The sequence below is a fragment of the Dipodomys merriami genome, unplaced genomic scaffold (assembly GCF_024711535.1).
Source record: "Dipodomys merriami isolate MVZ:Mamm:240054 unplaced genomic scaffold, mDipMer1.0.p SCAF_7, whole genome shotgun sequence".
Classification (NCBI taxonomy): domain Eukaryota; kingdom Metazoa; phylum Chordata; class Mammalia; order Rodentia; family Heteromyidae; genus Dipodomys; species Dipodomys merriami.
The window spans coordinates 70,354,511-70,372,288 of record NW_027206290.1 but is presented as its reverse complement, the minus strand read 5'-3'; the positions used below and the strand labels follow the sequence as shown (position 1 = coordinate 70,372,288).

The 17,778-nt window shown below is 48.4% G+C and overlaps 1 protein-coding gene across 2 annotated transcripts; it reads left to right on the top strand.

Moving 5' to 3' along the window:
- The first annotated feature begins 1,324 nt into the window (after positions 1–1,324).
- Positions 1,325–17,259, top strand: Sun5 (Sad1 and UNC84 domain containing 5). 2 transcript variants are annotated; one of them, XM_070007055.1, is made up of 13 exons: positions 1,325–1,490; positions 3,215–3,273; positions 3,446–3,520; positions 4,466–4,532; positions 5,182–5,243; positions 7,858–7,907; positions 8,915–8,949; positions 9,802–9,910; positions 14,241–14,319; positions 14,698–14,813; positions 15,419–15,586; positions 16,051–16,137; positions 17,106–17,259. In XM_070007055.1, the coding sequence occupies exons 1-13, from the start codon at positions 1,411–1,413 to the stop codon at positions 17,223–17,225; spliced, it is 1,107 nt and encodes a 368-aa protein (XP_069863156.1). In that variant the 5' UTR covers positions 1,325–1,410; the 3' UTR covers positions 17,226–17,259. The 2 variants fall into 2 exon arrangements, with proteins under 2 accessions (XP_069863156.1, XP_069863157.1); XM_070007056.1 differs by lacking the exon at positions 3,446–3,520.
- Positions 17,260–17,778: the final 519 nt, after the last annotated feature.

Below are 17,778 nucleotides of genomic sequence, written 5' to 3'. Positions count from 1 at the left end.
TCTGTGGCTCCCTGTGATTCTACCATAACCCAACACTAGGCCTAGAGCCCAGGTCTGCTCTGAACTAGGGCTTCTCTAGTGCCCATGTCAGCTACTGCCCTCCCAATGTGGCTCGAACTCACCTGGATTAGCTGTACCTACAAGCCAGTGCTCCACCCCTACCCCAACGCTGGAGGTCAAAAGGAAAGAGAAGGGCCTGTTTGGGGCTCCCTGATACCCACTCCTCACATTACCCACCCAAGCCCAGCCAGGTCCTCTGGACTGCTCATCACACTGGGTGGGTAGAGGCTCAAATATTGACCAAAGCTACTCTTGGTGTTTGCTTTTGCCACGAACAGTTCCTCTCCCTCAACAATTCCAGCAGCACAGAAGATACTTGGGTGACATCCAGGTGACACAAAAGGAAGATCCTCACCAGCCCCTCCCAAAGCCTGCAGCCTCCCCACCACATGGCAGAACACCATTTGCTGAACACTTGCCACAGGAGAGATGGTCGGACAGCCATCTCCAGGGATGGAGGGTGCCTCTGCCAAGCCCCATGCTCAGGAGCCCTGTGTCTGGGACTGGAAGCCACAGGATGCTTAGACATGTTTGTAGGATGGATGGATGGGTGGGTGGATGGATGGATGGATGGATGGATGGATGGATGGATGGATGGATGGATGGAGTGGCAGAATGTTTCCCCTTCGCAAGATAATCTCAAGCATGTTGGATTAGTCTCCTGTTGCAAATTATCATCCATTTCATGACTCCAAACCCAAATTTATCATGCCTAAATATGTTCACGGTTGTAGTTTTAGCTCAATCAGTAACCAGGATGCTTTCAGTTATTTTTTTATTTTAATTTTTGTCCATTGTGGGACTTGAACTTGAGTAGCCTGAGTACTGTCCCTGAACTCTTTTGCTCAAGACTAGTGCTCTATCACTTGGAGCCACAGCAGCACTTCCAGGTTTTTTTGGTGGTTAATTGAAGATGAGTCTCGTGGACTTTGCTGCCCGGGCTGGCTTTGAACTGAGATCCTCAGATCTCATACAGGCATGAGCCACCAGTGCCCAGCCTTGCCTGGCAAAATTAATCAACCTTTATTTTCTTCTCCAAGGTCCTAATCTCATTATCTGTGAGCTGGCAGTGAGTTCAGGGGATTACATTTCTAGTGACAGAAGTCTTAAGTGGGTCGATTTTCTTCTCCTGAAAATGGATAGATGGTCACACTATGCTCTGAGGTGAGACTCTGAGCCACACTGGAGACTGACCCTTCTCTGTCCACCTTCTCTGTGAGGTCACAGCGCCCACAGTTCCATCTCACGCCAGCAGATTCCACAAGTCACCTCCCAGGAGATACTGAGAGGGGTGGCAGCAGCCACTGCCTCCTCCCTTGACTACCAGAGATTCCCACCATTAATGCCCAGATGCCACGGTCTTCAAGGAACCCTGGGGACCCATGTTCCCTCCCCTCAGAAGATGTGGTCTATGCTACCAGGCCCAGGAGGTGAGGACAGCAGCCCCTCCTCACCACTTTTTCCCAGAATCCTTCAACTTCTCCTTTGGGAGTTGGCCACCATTGTCCATGTGCACTTAGAGAGGTGGCATCTGAGGACAGAGAGGTTGATGTGGTTTCTCCAAAGTTACCTGTCCAGGAGATAGCCCACGATGTCCCCTAGCCCCACATACTCCTCCTAAAGGTCAGGCTAGTGAAGGCAGCAGATAAGGAAACAAACATCTTGGTTTCTTAATAGGTCTGGGGGCCTCCAACTGCAGGTGACAGAAACTCTAACTCACAGTGATATCTCCTTCTGGCTTCCTCAGTGGGGCAGGGCGGGGAGGAGTGTCCCAAGATACAAAAACAAGCTATGGGGAGAGGGAAGACCTGTTAGAATTCAGTTGCCAATCTTTTAGATCAACACATAATAATTGTACATATTTATTGATACAACATGATCATGGCCACACAACATGATACTCTATGTAATGATAAAAATCAGGGTAAAGAACATTACCTTGGTGTTGGGCACCTTCCAGCTCTTCTCTCCTCATTATTTTGAGATAAATAATATGTTGTTATAAACCAGACACCTTCATGTGGTATATATTATCGGGAAAGTATATATAAATCCATACCTTTGGGGTTGTGTTAGCACATCTAGGCAGTAGTGACTTGGCTTCCTGTCACCATAACAAAATTCCTGAGACAGTTAACTGATAAAGAGAGAAGGGATGTTGGCTCATGGCTTGGCGATTCTAGTTCATGATCCCGGGGCCTCAGTGTTTTGTGTGGGTACATGGTGGCAAGAATGTGAGAGAGAAAAACAAACTGACCCCATATCTGGGAGTTAAAGAGAGAAAGAAGAAGAGACCAGACTCCCACAATCCACTACCAACTGCTTTCCCAATGACCTAAACACCTCCTGTCAGGCTCCACCTCGTAAAGATTCACAGCTCCTCCCAAGAGTGCTACTGGGGAGACAAAGAATTTGACACAGGGCCTTTGGGGGACACCCAACATCCAAACATTAACAGGAATGTATATAATTCCCTAACAAATACGCACACATACAGAGGGAGCATAATAATGTCCAGAGACCACTGCCTTAAAAAATAAAAATGTTCAGAGTGGGTAACAATGCATGACAAGAAATATACTCATTACCTTACTCATGTAACTGTTACCCCCTCATCTTTACAATAAAATTGAAAAAAAAATTTTCTTTAATCTTGCTTATTAAGAGGTGCTCATGGAAGGGGGGGGGATTAGGAATCAGTGTGTGTGAATTCCCCCCTCTGATTCTTCTCAAGATGTATGTTCCTTTTAGCCTCCACTCTGAGTCCCAAGAAGGCTTCTGGGAAGGAAGGAGACGGCCACTGCTTCCTATGGTCTCCCTTTAGCAAAGAGAAAACCTTTCCCTCAAGTCCAGGACTTCCCTCTCCCACCCCTATGTTGGAACCAGTCACCACAAGGGGGAATTACAGGATTGGAGGGTCACAACAGTCATCCACCAATCAGAATCGTCTAAGTAGGACTAGACCGGGAAAACATGATCAGGCTTCCGCTGCCATCTATCTCCAGCCACCAGAACCCTTTTGTCGAAAAGAAACCTGTCCCTGGTTCATAGCCTAGGAGGCTCAGCAAACGCCTCGGCCACTCAGTTTCTTAGACTGGCAACATGGGGTTACTGTGTAAACTATGAAAAGTGATTTCAAACCTTGTCATTCCAGGGGCAACCAGCGAATCCGGAGTAACTACAGGGTGTCAGAACAAGCCTCACCAGTCATGAGTGAGCAAGGGTGCCCCCTGCAACCCGGGCTGTGGGCAGCAGAGGGGCTGAGGCAACCCATCATACCAGCAAGAGGCGGGGCCACAGGGAGGGCAGCAAAGCTTACCCAGGCTCTGTAAGCTCATTCCAGAAGCTGGCAGTGACCTGACAGTCCTTCCTGTGTTCTCCATAGGTGATGCCTTTCTGTTGCCTGTCCAAGTCAACCCTCCAACCCTCAACCTGACTCAGTTCATGCTGGGACATGTGTGTATGTATATACCAAAGACCCAGAGCAGCCCTCAGGCTGTGAGTCTTCAGGCAGGCTCTCCTGATGGTGCCTAAGGCCAGTCCTTCCATCCCAGCTAGCAGCCTTACTCTATTCTATTCACCCTACTCTATTCTATTCTACCCACTCATCCATCCACCCATTCATCCATCCACCTACCCACCCATCTATCCACCCACCTATCCATCTACCCATCTATCCATCCACCATCCTATTATCAACCCATCTACACGAACATTCCTATACACACCCATCTACCCATCCAAATATCCATCTACCCACCCTTCCATCCACCCATCCACTGACACATCCATCCATTCATCCATCCACTCATCACCTCACCCATTCATTCACCCATCCACCCTTTCATCAACCCACTCATCCATCCATCCACTGAGTCATTGACCATGTCACTCACACCTTGTTAACATGGACACCTACTCCGTGATCAACTCATGTACTCTCCATCCACTCATTTCATTTTCCCCTCTTCTCATTTGCTGTCCTATTCCTCCATCTTCTGAGTCAAGCAGACATTCTCTTCTCCATTCTTACATCTACCCATGTATCCTCCCACCTTCCCATCATCTTAAACCCCTACTTTCTTGTTTAGCTCCATACTGAGCTCTAGAGATAAACCCAACAAGGATCCTGCCTTGTCAAGCTCATAGCATCTAGGGATGAGCATTAGCACACTCCAGCTTTTTGTGTTAACATCTTCTGGCCATCAGGGCCCAGCTACAGGCCAGCTCTGGCTAGCACTTCATGCCATAACTCCCTGCCTCTATAAACTGAGCCTGGTCCTGCCCTGAGCTCCACCAGCCAGTTCAAGGGTCTCCCTGCAACACCCCCATCTCTAGGACAGCCAGTGCGTCCTCACAGTGGAACAAGGGCGTGGTTTCTCACTGTTCTCTGTCTTCTCTGCAGCCTGGTTTACCTACCTGGCTTGCTTCCTGAGAACCCAGGCACAGCAAGTACTGTTCAACACCTGCAGGTAAGCAGACAGAGTAGAGGGAGGGGGTGTGGGAACAGACAGCCGGTGACTACCATAACCCCTTTGTCTATCCTTGGTAGCCAGATCAGATCCTAAACTGCCTTTTGTCCATCCCTCCATCCCAGGATCCAGTTTGGCTCCTCATTGCTCCAGCTTCTCAGCCTACAGCCTCTGGGATCCTGTCCCATCCCTATTTCCCAAGTTGCCTACCTTTCACATCCTACTATGGACCACGGGGTGGCACAACTGGAATTCTCCCTCTCTTCCTGTCCTCTAGGCCTTTGTGTGGGCCATTCTCCCCACCTGAGCACTCATCTATTCATTCATCCACCTGTCCTGCCCACGTACATTCTTAGCTCCTGCTGCACCCACACCTCATTGCTTCCTTCGAAGTTCACATTGTAAATGTTTCCTTGGTGCCTCCTCTGGACCCAGGCAAGGCTGCACCACCAGGAGGCCCAGCCAACAGTGCCCTGCTGAGTATTGGGCACGTTCACTGGAGGTCCTAGGAGGAGGGCCTCCTGCTGCTGTTGAAGGGCAGACAGGTTCAGCTGGGGAGAGGAGAAGGGGCGGGAGGTAGCGAGAAAGTGAGGGGTAGCCACCTGCCAGGACCTGGGGCCACCCTTGACCCTGCTTCTCTGGCTCCCAGGTGCAAGCAGCTCTGCCAAAAGCTGATGGAGAAGACTGGTCTTCTGGTCCTCTGTGCTTTTGGTATGTCTCCTGGGTCCTGACCTGGGTGGAGGCATCTGGGGCCCTGGCCCAGCCTGGGAGGGAGAGACACGGGCATGGGCTCTGTGTGACCCTCTATGTGAGTTTTCCCATCTGTCCAATGGGTGTCACTGCAAGGGATAAGTGAAATGATGAGCAAGAACATTTTTTTTCAAAGCCAAGAAATGATTTGTGTACTATCAGCCTTTCCTCAAACTTTAATAACATAATTATTATTATATTATCATTAATAATATATGACATATATCATATGTTAATAATAATATGCTATTCTGATTTATTATAGCCTCTAAGTCTAGCCTCCTCTGAGTCTAGCCTCCTTCTGCCTCCCAGAATGGTTTTGCTTTCCCACCTCCACCTGAGTTCACACTTTTAAAGCATATCATTCAGGGGTTTGTAGCCTATTTTAAGGTCATGCATCTACCACCATCAAATTGCAAACATTGTCACCAAGCCAGAAAGAAAGCCCCCTGTAGTCTTTCATTCCCCCATGCCTCTAGGCAGACACTCTTCTTCTGCCCATATGGATTTGCCTGCCCTGAATATTTCCAATGAGTCAATGAAGCAGTGTGGGCTGTGTGGCTTTTCATGTAGCCATGTTTCCAGAATATATCTGTGGTGTAGCAGGTATCAGGACTTCATTCCTTTTTCTGGTTCAGAATGTTCCTGTGAGATCACATGGCACTTCTTCCCATCATGCCCTGGGTTCCCACTCAACCAGTGAAAAGAGCCGGGGCGGCACATGCACGAGCCATCAAGCAGTCAGTGCAAAACCCAGGGGAGGAAATATGAAAGGAGCCCCATGCTGTAGTAACAGCCCTCCAGGAGGATTCCCTGGAACTCCCAAGTTCTGGGTCCCACTCTATAGAGAGTGTGGGTGCCCCAGCTTTGTTCTTTTTCAAGATTGTTTTGACTATGAGCCTTACCTCTTCATGAACTTTACAATCAACCTTTACATTTTTGCAGAAGAGGCTAATAGGATTTAATAAAATGCCTTCCAATCTACATAGATAGATATCTATGTTGATAGATACCTGTCTCCTCTAGTTTCTTTGACAATGTTTTGTTACATCTTTAGCATACAGGTGCTGTCGTTTTTCCTGTTAAGCTTACTCTTAGGTATTTTGATATTTGTTTTTTGGTTTGGGGGTTTGGGGGGGGGTTTTGTTTTGTTTTTTGTTTGGTTTGGTTTGGTCATGGGGCCTGAACTCTGGGCCTGGGTGATGTCCCTCAGCTCTTCAGCTCAAGGCTAGCGCTCTACCACTAGAGCCACAGCGCCACTTCTGACTTTTTCTGCTTATGTGGTGCTGAAGAATTGAACCCAGGGCCTCATGCATGCAAGGCAAGCACTCTATCACTAAGCTACCTTCCCCACCCCATATTTTGATATTTTTGATGCCATTATAGCCAGAATTGTTTTCTTCAACTTCAGATGGTATATTTTTATATGTATAGATACAACTGATGTTGTATATTGTTCTTGTATTCTGCAACCTTTGCTGAATTCAGTTCTTAGTTCTGATAAAAGGCAGGGTGCCTCATCTTCAATATCTTAGAATTCTGTATGCAGATCATGTCATTTGCAAGAGGGACAGTTTGGCTCTTCTATGTGAAAATATAGATGTCTTTTCTTTCTTTTCCATGACTTACTGACCTGGTAGAACCTCCAATATAATGTTAAGTACTAATAGAAAGAACAGACATACCTGTCTTGCTCCTGATCTCAAAGGAAAGCATCTCATTTTTCACCATTCAGTAGGATGTTCACTGTGGATTTTTCTTAACAGCCTTTATCAGGTTGAGAAAGTTTTCTTTTATTCCTAGTTATGTGTCTGATCAAAAACAACAAATAGACGGACAGTGGTCATGCATGCACACAATCCCAGCTCCTCAGGAGAGAGAGGCAGGAAGATCTCAATCTGAGGCTAGCCTAGGCAAAAGTATGAGACCCTATCTGAAAACAACAGCAACAAACCAAATGTCAAAGGACTGGAGAACATACTTCACACTTGCCTAGTGAACATGAGGTCCTGAGTTCAACCTCCATACTACAGCAACAATCAATTTTGTTACATATTAAAGGCTTTCAAATAATAGATTTCTGGGCTGGGAAGGTGGCTCAGTGGTAGAGCACATGCCTTGCATGCCAGAGACCTTGGGTTCGATTCCTCAGCACCACATAAGCAAAAAGAAAAAAGCCAGAAGTGGCGCTGTGGCTCAAGTAGTAGAGTGCTACCCTTGAGCTGAAGAGCTGAGGGACAGCGCCCAGGCCCAGAGTTCAGGCCCCATGACCGGACCCAAAAAAACAAAAAAAAAAACAATCAAATAATAGATTTCAACCCACTGGAATTCACACAATGCAGAAAAGACTGCTTCTTCTCTTGGACAATCAGTCTATGACAAGGCTGGGGTAGGAGAGTAAAAGGAGAAACGCACCACCCAGTGTAGGTGGCGCACATTAATGTACAATATCATGTGACTACAACATAGCTACTCTCCTTTCCCAGGGGAGAAAAGTGCATTTAGAGAGATTAACTTCTCCCAACATTGCACAGGCCTCAAGCTCTTAACCTTGTATTGTTCTTGTAACCCACAGGATTCTGGATGTTTTCTATGCATTTGCCATCGAAAATGGAAGTCTGGCAGGTGAGTGTGAGAGTGTGAGCCCACCACAGGCCCACAACGGACTGGCCAGTCTCACCTCAGTCAGTCAATATTCCCTCCATAGTCCTCTTATTCTCCCCCAAATCTGCACTCTGCTCAATTCCTGACTCGTCCTACATCCTAATCTCTACCAAGAACCCCCTCTCCGGCAAATGTGATTTCCAAGGAGTTGACAGCTGTCCTATCATTTACTCCAGAGGTGGCCCACTGCCCTATCTCAAGCTCCCACTTAAAGAGATTATTATTCTTTTCTGTGTAAATGAAATGAGAGCCATTTGATTTCTTTTTCTGGGGAGGGGAGGAAATCAGCAACCAGAGCTCCCCAGAGCTCTGTCTCTCTCTCCCAGAGAGATCTGTCTCTCCCTTTCCCCTTATCTCCCATGAACTCCTTCAGCTCTCTCAATGCCCAACTAAAATGTCACCTCCTCAAGAAATGCCCAAAGAGAACCACATTTTCTTTCTACTATTCACAGTGATTGTGACCACCACTCCAGTTGTACTAGAAACCCCTTGGGGGTGTCCAGCTCTGTGTGAGGCATGGGGCAGCTACTACCAAATGTTGGGTGCCTGGGGTCCAGAAGAGAATGTGAAGAGAGAATGGATAGCAGGCTAGATGAGTGGATGGGTGAATGGGTGGATGGATGGATGGATGGATGGATGGATGGATGGATGGATGGATGAGAGTATGGGTGAGAGGGTGGATGGTATATAGGACTGAAGATCAGACAAGGGAGGCGGATTTAAGGTAGAGAAGGTGGGAAGATGAAACTGTAGATGGAGTAGGGGAGCATGGTGGTTGGGGTTGGGCTGGCTGGCTGGCTAGATTAAAAGGAAAATACTTGGGATTTGGAGCACGGAGATGATGAGCAGATGGATGGAAATACAAACATGAAAGTGGATGGATGGTTGTGGGAGAACAGATGGATGAAGCACTAGTGGGTCCAGATTAGGCCATTTGACAGAGATCTCTGCTTTCTTCATTACCCCAGGATGACAGTATAAACAGTCCACTGCAGAGCTTGAAGTAAGTGAAACCTACTGATGGGTCCTATTATCATCTTTACAAACACAGCTTTAGCAAGAATCTGTGGTCTTTTGGCTCACAATGTGGGCAGCATGATCAGAACCTGGACTTAAGTCCTACCTCCCATAGATCCTCCTTATCTCACTTTATGGCAGTCTCCCTCTCTGGAACTTGGACTCATTTTGTGAGTTGAGGTCAAATGTGTTTTTTGTTTGTTTGTTTGTTTTGAAGTCAACCATTTAAAGAAAATGTGAAGTGTATTGAACAGTTGCAGCCCATAGTCAGTGCTCAGTAATGGCTGCTGAGAAGACATTATAACCAAGGAGTCACCCGAATGGCAGCACCTTTGACCACAGATAAAATGCTAAGGGCTTCTGGGCACAGGTAGCTCATGCCTATAATCCTAGCTACTCAGGAAGCCAGCCTGGGTGGGAAGTCCATGAGACCCTTCCAATTAACTACCAAAAACCCAGAAATGGGCTGTGGCTCAAGTGGTGGTAGAGTGCTACTCTTAAGCAAAAGAAGCTCAGGGACAGCACCCAGGCCCTGAGTTCAAGCCCCAGGACACACACACACACACACACACACACACACACACACACACACACACACACACACACACACATACACACACACACACACACACACATACACACACACACACACACACACACACACACACACACACACACACACACACACACACGGAACCTGCTGGGTGTTAGGACAAGCAAGAGAACAGAAGACTATGACCTAGTTCTTTGAAGGTTGTGTAGCAAAGGGCGGATCTGAGGGTGGAAATAGCATTACAAAGCAGTCAGTTCTTGTTTTCTTTCACTCCTTCCTGAAAAGGATGTACCAGGAGAAGGTGCGATATCACAGTGGGGAAATCCAGGACCTCCGAGGTAGCCTGAACCTGCTCATTGCCAAACTGCAGCAGATGGAAGCCATGTCTGATGAGGTGAGATGCTGGCTATTCTGCTCCTCCCACAAACTCCAGACCTCTCTTTATTTGATGCCGTTTCCTGTATCCCAAGTCTTTCTTGGTTTCATTTTTATGGAGCATATCTCCCAGGTAACTTCCTGGAAAAGAGTAAAAGGAGAAGTGTGTTTTGCTCTTTTAGCACTTGCATGTTTAAAAACAGCCATATTCTACATACCCTTGCACTTGGATATAGAATTCTAGGAAGGAAAATTTTCTTGGGACATTTTGAAAGGAATCCAATATCATGTTCTGGTTTATGCTGTTGCTCTGGAGAATTGCAACACCGCTATTATTTTTTCGGTCCTTTGTGTCTAATTGTTATTATCCTGGAAGCTTCTAAGATATTTTTTTTCCTTCAGAATCCTGAGTGTAACCTGACTAAGAGTTGCTAAACCTACTGAATCTTTTCAATAGTTGGGAGGTTTTTTGGTTCCTTACCTATCTCTTAAAATATTGCTTCTTGGGACTGGGAAGGTGGCTCAGAGGTAGAGTGCTTGCCTCGCATGCATGAGGCCCTGGGTTCAGTTCCTGAGCACTACATAAGCAGAAAAAGCCAGAAGTGGTGCTGTGGCTCAAGTGGTAGATTGCTGGCCTTGAGCTGAAGAGCTAAGGGACAACACCCAGGCCCAGAGTTCAGGTTCCATGACTGACCAAAAAAAAAAAAAAAAATGTTTCTTAGCCAGGCACCAGTAACACTCACACCTGTAATGCTAGCTGTTCAAGAAGCTGAGATCTAAGGATTGTAGTTCAAAGCCATCCAGGGGAGGAAAGAAAGTCCATCAGACTCCTATCTCCAATTAACTACCAAAAAAAAAAAAAAAAAGCCAGAAGTGGAACTGTAGCTCAAGTGGTAGAGCACTAGTGTTAAACAAAAAACCTCAGGGAGCCGGGCACTGGTGGCTCACACCTGTAATCCTAGCTACTCAGGAGGCTGAGATCTGAGGATCACGCAGCTCAAAGCCAGCCCAGGGGAAGTCCATGAGACTCTTATCTCCAATAAACCACTCAGAAAATTTAAAGTGGCATTGTGGCTCAAGTGGTAGAGTGCTAGCCTTGAGCTGAAGAGCTGAGGGACAGCGCCAGGCCCAGAGTTCAAGCCCCACGACCAACAAAACAACAACAACAAAAAAAAACCCTCAGGTACAGCATCCAGGCCCTGAGTTCAAGCCCCGGGACTCATACAAGCACATACATACGCACGCACGTGTGCATGCATGTGCACATCCTCTCAGATTCTGATCATATTTACATACCTTTCGAATGTGTCTCACATCATTCCTATGCTATTACCTGGCTTGTTTTTTGTTTTCATTCTTTTTCTTTATATGCCTAAGTTTTTATATTTTCTTTTGAACTCTCTTTAGGTTCACTAATAATTCTGTACTCTCTGTGAAATCTACTGTCAACTTCAGATATTACTTAGTTCTAGAATCCACATTTGATTCTTTTTCATCTATTTTAGTTCTATGGTGAATTTATTATTTTATCCATACTATCAATCATTTCCTTTTCTTAACATATGAGTCATGACTGTTTTAAAAATCTCTGCCTGCCTAGTTGACATACGGTTAGTTACAATTAAAAGTTGCCTTTTTTCCAGTAAAAAAAAAAAAAATCTCTGCCTGGACTGGCTGTGATCTCTTTCTAGTTTCTGGAGTTTTTCTCTTGAGTATGCACCATATTGTTTCATTCCTCTTAATGTGTAATAATTTTTCATATTTTCTGGACATCGTCTATAGAAAAATGCTATATGCTTTTTTATGACTTCCACTAAGAGTCCCCTCTCCCATTTTTTCTGTAAGGGAGATGAAGTGTTCCAGACATGCACCAAACTGGTTACACAAACCTGGATGTCAAATTTTGTAAGGTTTATTCAGAGGTTTTCTGCTTAATTCTTTTGACTCCTGCCCACACAGCTCCCAAAAACTTGGCAGATGTCTTAATGGGAAACACCATCTGTCTGAGGCTCTCAAGTCCAATTTTGTCTTCCAGCCTTGCGTGAATGTGACATCTCTGGTACCAATGATGCCTTTTTTTGGCAGGAACAAACTTGGATTCTCAGCTACTGATTGTGCCCAGAAATGGTGCTGTAACCAGGTGAAGTTCAGCTAGAACCCCTTTGTGTCAACTCTTAGAGGGAGCTCAAAGTGTGGCCTCAGCATATGGTGCCTACAGCAGTAGTCAGCTGGCAGCCAGCGTCAGCCTCTAGCTGCTCCTAATGTACATGCATACTAGTGTGTGCATGCTAACATGTGTGTTAATATATGTATATTAATGTGGGCATGACAATATGTGCATGCCGATAATGTATGCATACTGAAGATATGTGCATACTAATGTGTGCATACTAATGTGTTTCCTTGGTGAATATCTGATACAAATACCCTAGAGTGAAGAATTCCCCAAAGAATGGTAGGGAGAAAGTCTTAGCATTCATTCTCTGTACACACATACTTAATCTAAGTCCGATCTAACTCTACTGCTGGGCCAGAGACCCTCTGACTTCTTTTTTTTTTTTTTTTAATCAGTCATGGGGCTTGACCTCTGGGCCTGGGCGCTATCCTTCAGCTCTTCAGCTCTACCACTCAAGCCACAGCACCACTTCCGGTTTTCTGGTGGTTTATTGGAGATGAGTTTCACAGACTTTCCTGCCTGCGCTGGCTTTGAACCAGGATCCTCAGATCTCAGCCTCCTGATTAGCTAGGATTACAGGCTTGAGCCACCGGCACCGGGCCCCTCTGACTTTTGTTTTATTAAGATCCTAGCTGTATGACAAAATAAAACAAAGTGGACCTGGTCATGTGAGTCCACCCATACCAGTTCTGCCCCAGTGCCCTCCCTGCATCTCTCCCCAGGCAGGAGAGCCCTGGGGGCAACAACTGTTCACAACTCCCACGTCTAGGTTAGTCCTGCCAGTTCTGGATTTTTATGTAAATGGATCCTCAATAATGTTCTCAGTGCTATGCAGTCATTAAGCACCTACTGTGTGCTGGGCCCAATGCCAGAATCCCCAGCAAGCCTAGAGGCAGAGAAGGTAGAGAACACTGGGGAGCTTTCCTGGAGTTGAGACTGGTTTTAAGGTGACTGATTTGAAGGTTTTGCTTGGCAGGTAGGGTGAAGGTTAATGCTTCATAGTTGGGAGCTGTGTGACCTCAGGTAGGTTATCAATCTCTCTGAGTCTGTTTCCACATCAACAAAATAGTCATAATCACTGCCCTGCATGACAGCCTTCCCAAGACTGTGGTATAGGACAATTTCCCCATGCTCAGAGAGACCATGACCAACCAAGCAAGGTGACAGGGCTGCTCCACGTGGGATTCACTGCTTCCGGGGAGCATCTAGAGGCTGATGCTGCCAGCTGACTACTCAGACTGTGGACCAAAGCACCCACACGTGGCCCATTCATGTCATCCTTACATCATAGAGCTGGCTTTCCCATCTGCTAACCCTCCCCCAAACCCCCCCCCAACCTGGGAAGATAGATGGGATGAAAGAAGACAGTGGGGTGGAGACCTTGTTATACCTTTGTTGGAAAACAGAATCAGCCCCAACTGTGAAGTTAAACAGTAAGAGTAGTTGGCACTGGCTGTGCACCAACTAGGCTACATCCAGCCAGACAATGCAGGGTTAAGAGCCTGGGACCGGGCGGTGGGCTCTGCCTCTCCTCAGCTGTTACCCCCCATGGTTTAGTAGCAGCATCTCCAAAGTGGAGTGATACTAGCAGGAACTCCCTAGGGAGGCCATGGGGGCTTGGAGTGAATGGATGGGAGGCTGAGCACAGTCCTGGCATATAGTAGAAGCCTTAAAGATCTCTCTAATCCATATCCCCCACCCAAACTGAGGACTCTAGTTAGGACTGGCACCTCCACCTTATAGATAAACAATCAAGATGCAGAGGCGCCAATGGCCCAAGACCTCACAGCAGTGAGGATCAGCCTGATTGTAGAGCCCCCGGCCCTTGACCTCCCAGACTGGGACCCCCTGTGACATCCAGTCATTGCACACATGAATGATCACCAAAGATGCAGTGAGGGAGAGGGTGGCTCTGTGCCAGCTGGGTCTCCTCGCAGTGTGGTGCCCAGGCCGGCATGGACCAGCCATGTCCTCTGCGGGCAGGGTAGAGAGAACGATGTCTCCTGCATACACACACACACACACACACACACACACACACACACACACACACACACACACACACACACACACACACACACACACACACACACACACACACACACACACACACACACACACACACACACACACACACACAGCAGGACACAGCTTGTATTCTCTGCCTTCACAGGAAAAGATGGCCCAGAAAATAATGAAGATGATTCAAGGGGATTACATCGAAAAGCCAGACTTTGCCCTGAAGTCAATAGGTAAGTGGTGGCCTCTCTCCCACATGCCCACGTCAGGGGTCCCTAGAAACTTTTCAGAGGCTGGGTGCCATCGGATGGCCTACCTGCTGCTAGGGAAATTCATCCTCCAGCTGGCTTTCTTGCTACAGTTTTGTTTTCTCTCCTGGGGTCTAGGTGGGGATGGGGGGAAGGAGGGTTGGGCTCCCCGATTCTCCACTCTTCCTGGCCCCTCTACACCTCACCCGCTCGCTTTGTCCACATACAGCCTGCCAGATGGCGGCTCTTACTGCTGCTATGGCGGGGGCCTGTCCTCTTTCCCACCTCCCAAGGGTGACATGGAGATCCAGCCAGGGTGGCAGGTCCTGCCACCAGCAGAGGCTGAGACCCTCTCCCGCACAGGCTCCAGCATCGACTTTGAGCACACATCACCCACCTACCACCACGACAAGGCCCGCTCCTACTGGAACTGGATCCGGCTGTGGAACTACGCTCAGCCCCCGGACGTGATCCTTGAGGCAGGCCACAGCAGGAGAGGGGTCCTGGCAGGGCAGGGTGGGACCCCCGAATCTGGTGGTAGAGGTGAGGGAGGGAGGGCAGGGGAACAGGAGACAGAGACGGGGCAACATCATGGCAGGGATAATGGGCGAGGAAGGTGAGGGCTAATGTATGGCAACCTGGAGGCCCACCCTAGGGCCCAGGCTGTTTCCATTTTGGAAAGGATAGCATCAAGGCTCAAGGAGCCAGGTCAGCTGGCTACAGCCACACATCTGGCCCCAGGTATGTGGCAGAGTGCGAATTCAAACCTGAGCTTCCTCACCCCTCCATAATTCTGCCTCTCAGTCGAGGGGTCAGACACAATGCCCAATGGTCAGATGATTGTGAGACCCTGTGTGTGTGTGTGTGTGTGTGTGTGTGTGTGTTGGGTAAATGAGTGACTATAGATGAATGCGTTCCAGGGGCAACAATCGGAGGCAGGAAAGCCTTGGGAGGGCCTCTGCCCTCACTGCCCTCAGAGCAGGCCAGAGCCCTGGAGCTTGGCTGTGGACGGGAAGGCCTGGCTCCTTCACCATGGCTGGGAAAGCCATGCCCACCATCGCCTTCCTTGCTCTGCCTCTTCCAGCCCAACATGACACCAGGCAACTGCTGGGCCTTTGCGGGTGACCACGGAAAGGTGACCATCCGATTGGCCCAGAAGGTCTACCTGACCAATATCACCCTGCAACACATTCCCAAGACCATCTCACTGTCCGGCTGCCAGGACACTGCCCCCAAGGATTTCGTCATCTATGTAAGGGCACCCCAACATGAAGCAAGGCTTGGCTAAGGGACTGAGGGGCACCTGTGGTTTCAGAAAGCACCCCAATTCTCACAGGCCCGGGGAACAGTGGGAGGGGGCAGGGGTAGAGTGGGGAAGGATGGGGTTGGGGACAATTGTCACCTTGCAACAAAGGCACCAGGTAGCTATCCAAATTCAGTCCCAGGCTTTTCAGAGCTAGATGAGACTAAACTGTTTTATGGGGGAGGTCAAGAGAATTATCAGTTTTCTCAATAAAATGGGGCCCAGAGAAAGGCCAGGGAAGCACCCCCACTTTATACATTAGCAGCAGGGTTGGAAGATGCTCAGCCCCTGACTCCTGGGCCTACTCTTTCCCTGTCCATGATGCAGTGTGTGCTGCCCACCGGGTGGGAGCCCCTGTCCTGGCAGGTGTCAGCTCTGCTGTATCTGACACCTTCTCTTTGTCTGCTCCACAGGGCATTGAGAGTCCCTCCAAGGAGGAAGTGTTCCTGGGGGCATTCCAGTTTCAGCCAGAAAACATCATTCAGATGTTCCCCCTCCAGGTACCTGAGGAAGCCACCTGCCCAGACACCCACTGAGCATGCCCAGGGTGTAGCTGTAACCAGGGCCCTACACCCCAGTAACATTTGTTACTGAGCCATTTGGCAGAAAAGGAAACTGAAGCTTGGAATGATGTTGCTGCTATCCTGGGCCAAAAACAAAACAAACAAAAAAACACCCTAGAGAGATCCAGCCAGCTAAAACCATCCTTCATGTCCCCAATCTCCCCAGAGTCCTCCCAGGTGCCACCAGGGGCCTCTGTTGGGGGTTGCTGGCTCCAAATTTATTTCCCATATTGTCAACCCCTCATAACAGGTGAGGAAACTGAGGCAGGAAGACAATGCAGAGAGGAAGACTTGGCCAGGCTTGGGAATCCAGGCAACACTGGCCTAAATCTCAGCCCAGACATAAATCCTGTGTGACCTTAAGCCTTTACCCTTCTCAGGCCTCAGTTTCCCCTTTTGCATTTCCCTGGGAGGTTCCGACCAGGCTGTGAGATCCTGAGAACCAAGCCTCTTTGTGTATGGGGGAGGAAGTGTGATAAACACAGGCTTCTCTGGCTGGGGACGCCAAAGGTGAGCATTACACTTAGTGCCTACCACGTGCCAGGGGCTGGTGAGCCTCGAGCAGCACCAACAGTTCATCTCACATCAGTCCTGGGAGGTAGCCACTACCTCTCACATCTTCCATGGGAGAAACAGGCCAGAGAGGAACGAGGGCTTGCTCAGGGCCTCACCGCGCTCACATCACCAGGGCTCCAAGCCTGCGGTGTTTTCCCTAGGTCAGTTACATCTGTCCTTCTTCCTATCCTGACCCTGAGTGCTGTGTTGCCTTGGGACAGTCCATTCCCTTCTCTAGACCTTAGTTTTCCTACCTGTGAAATGGGAAAGTTCTCTTCCATTCTCCAATGCCTCTCTGCCAGAGACAGAGGGGCCTATGGGTGAGCTGCATCTCTGATTCCTCGTTCCAGAACCATCCACCCCGGGCCTTTGGTGCCGTCAAGGTGAAGATCTCAAGCAACTGGGGAAACTCGCGCTTCACCTGCATGTACCGTGTGCGCGTGCATGGCTCCGTGACTTGGCCCAAATAGAACTAACTAGAACCCCGACCTGAGAGAGAGTAAAGTTTATTCTTTAACCCAGCCCAAGTCTGAATGTGTCTGGGTCCTGGTGAGGGAGAGTGGCCTAGCATTGGACATCAGTCCAGAGTGAGCAATTATTGATCACCTACTGGGTGCCCAGTAGCCAACAATCCCCTCCCCTCACACACACACAGTGAAAGCTCTGAGTAGCAAAGTGATTTGCTGGAGGCCACAGCCAACAAAGGCAGCCTTGGGCTTCAGACCCAGGCTCTTGTATGGGAGACAGCCTAATGAAAATGGAGCACTGTCCCTACCTACACAGGACCTTCAACAATTCCACTCCCCTGGGGCCTGGACGATGGGCGACGGGGACAGAGTGATGACGGTTATGGCAGCAGATAAGTCTTCCTCTATCTATCTTGGAGTATTTCAACATCCTAGGGATAATTTGCTGTGAGATGTGGGGCCAGACACACACCCTCACTGGACCCCAACTTCAGTCACTATATTTTAGTTTGGGTGATCTTTGTCATGGTTGTGTAATAGTTTCTACCTTCACTGG

What these genes read in the sequence shown, in the direction of transcription:
- Sun5 (XM_070007055.1), top strand. Translation starts at nt 1,411, where the DNA reads ATGCCACGGTCTTCAAGGAACCCTGGGGACCCATGTTCCCTCCCCTCA. An exon ending in CGAAAATGGAAGTCTGGCAG is followed by an intron (nt 7,908 to 8,914) that starts GTGAGTGTGAGA and finishes TCATTACCCCAG; the next exon opens with GATGACAGTATAAACAGTCC. An exon ending in CTTTGCCCTGAAGTCAATAG is followed by an intron (nt 14,320 to 14,697) that starts GTAAGTGGTGGC and finishes TCTCCCGCACAG; the next exon opens with GCTCCAGCATCGACTTTGAG.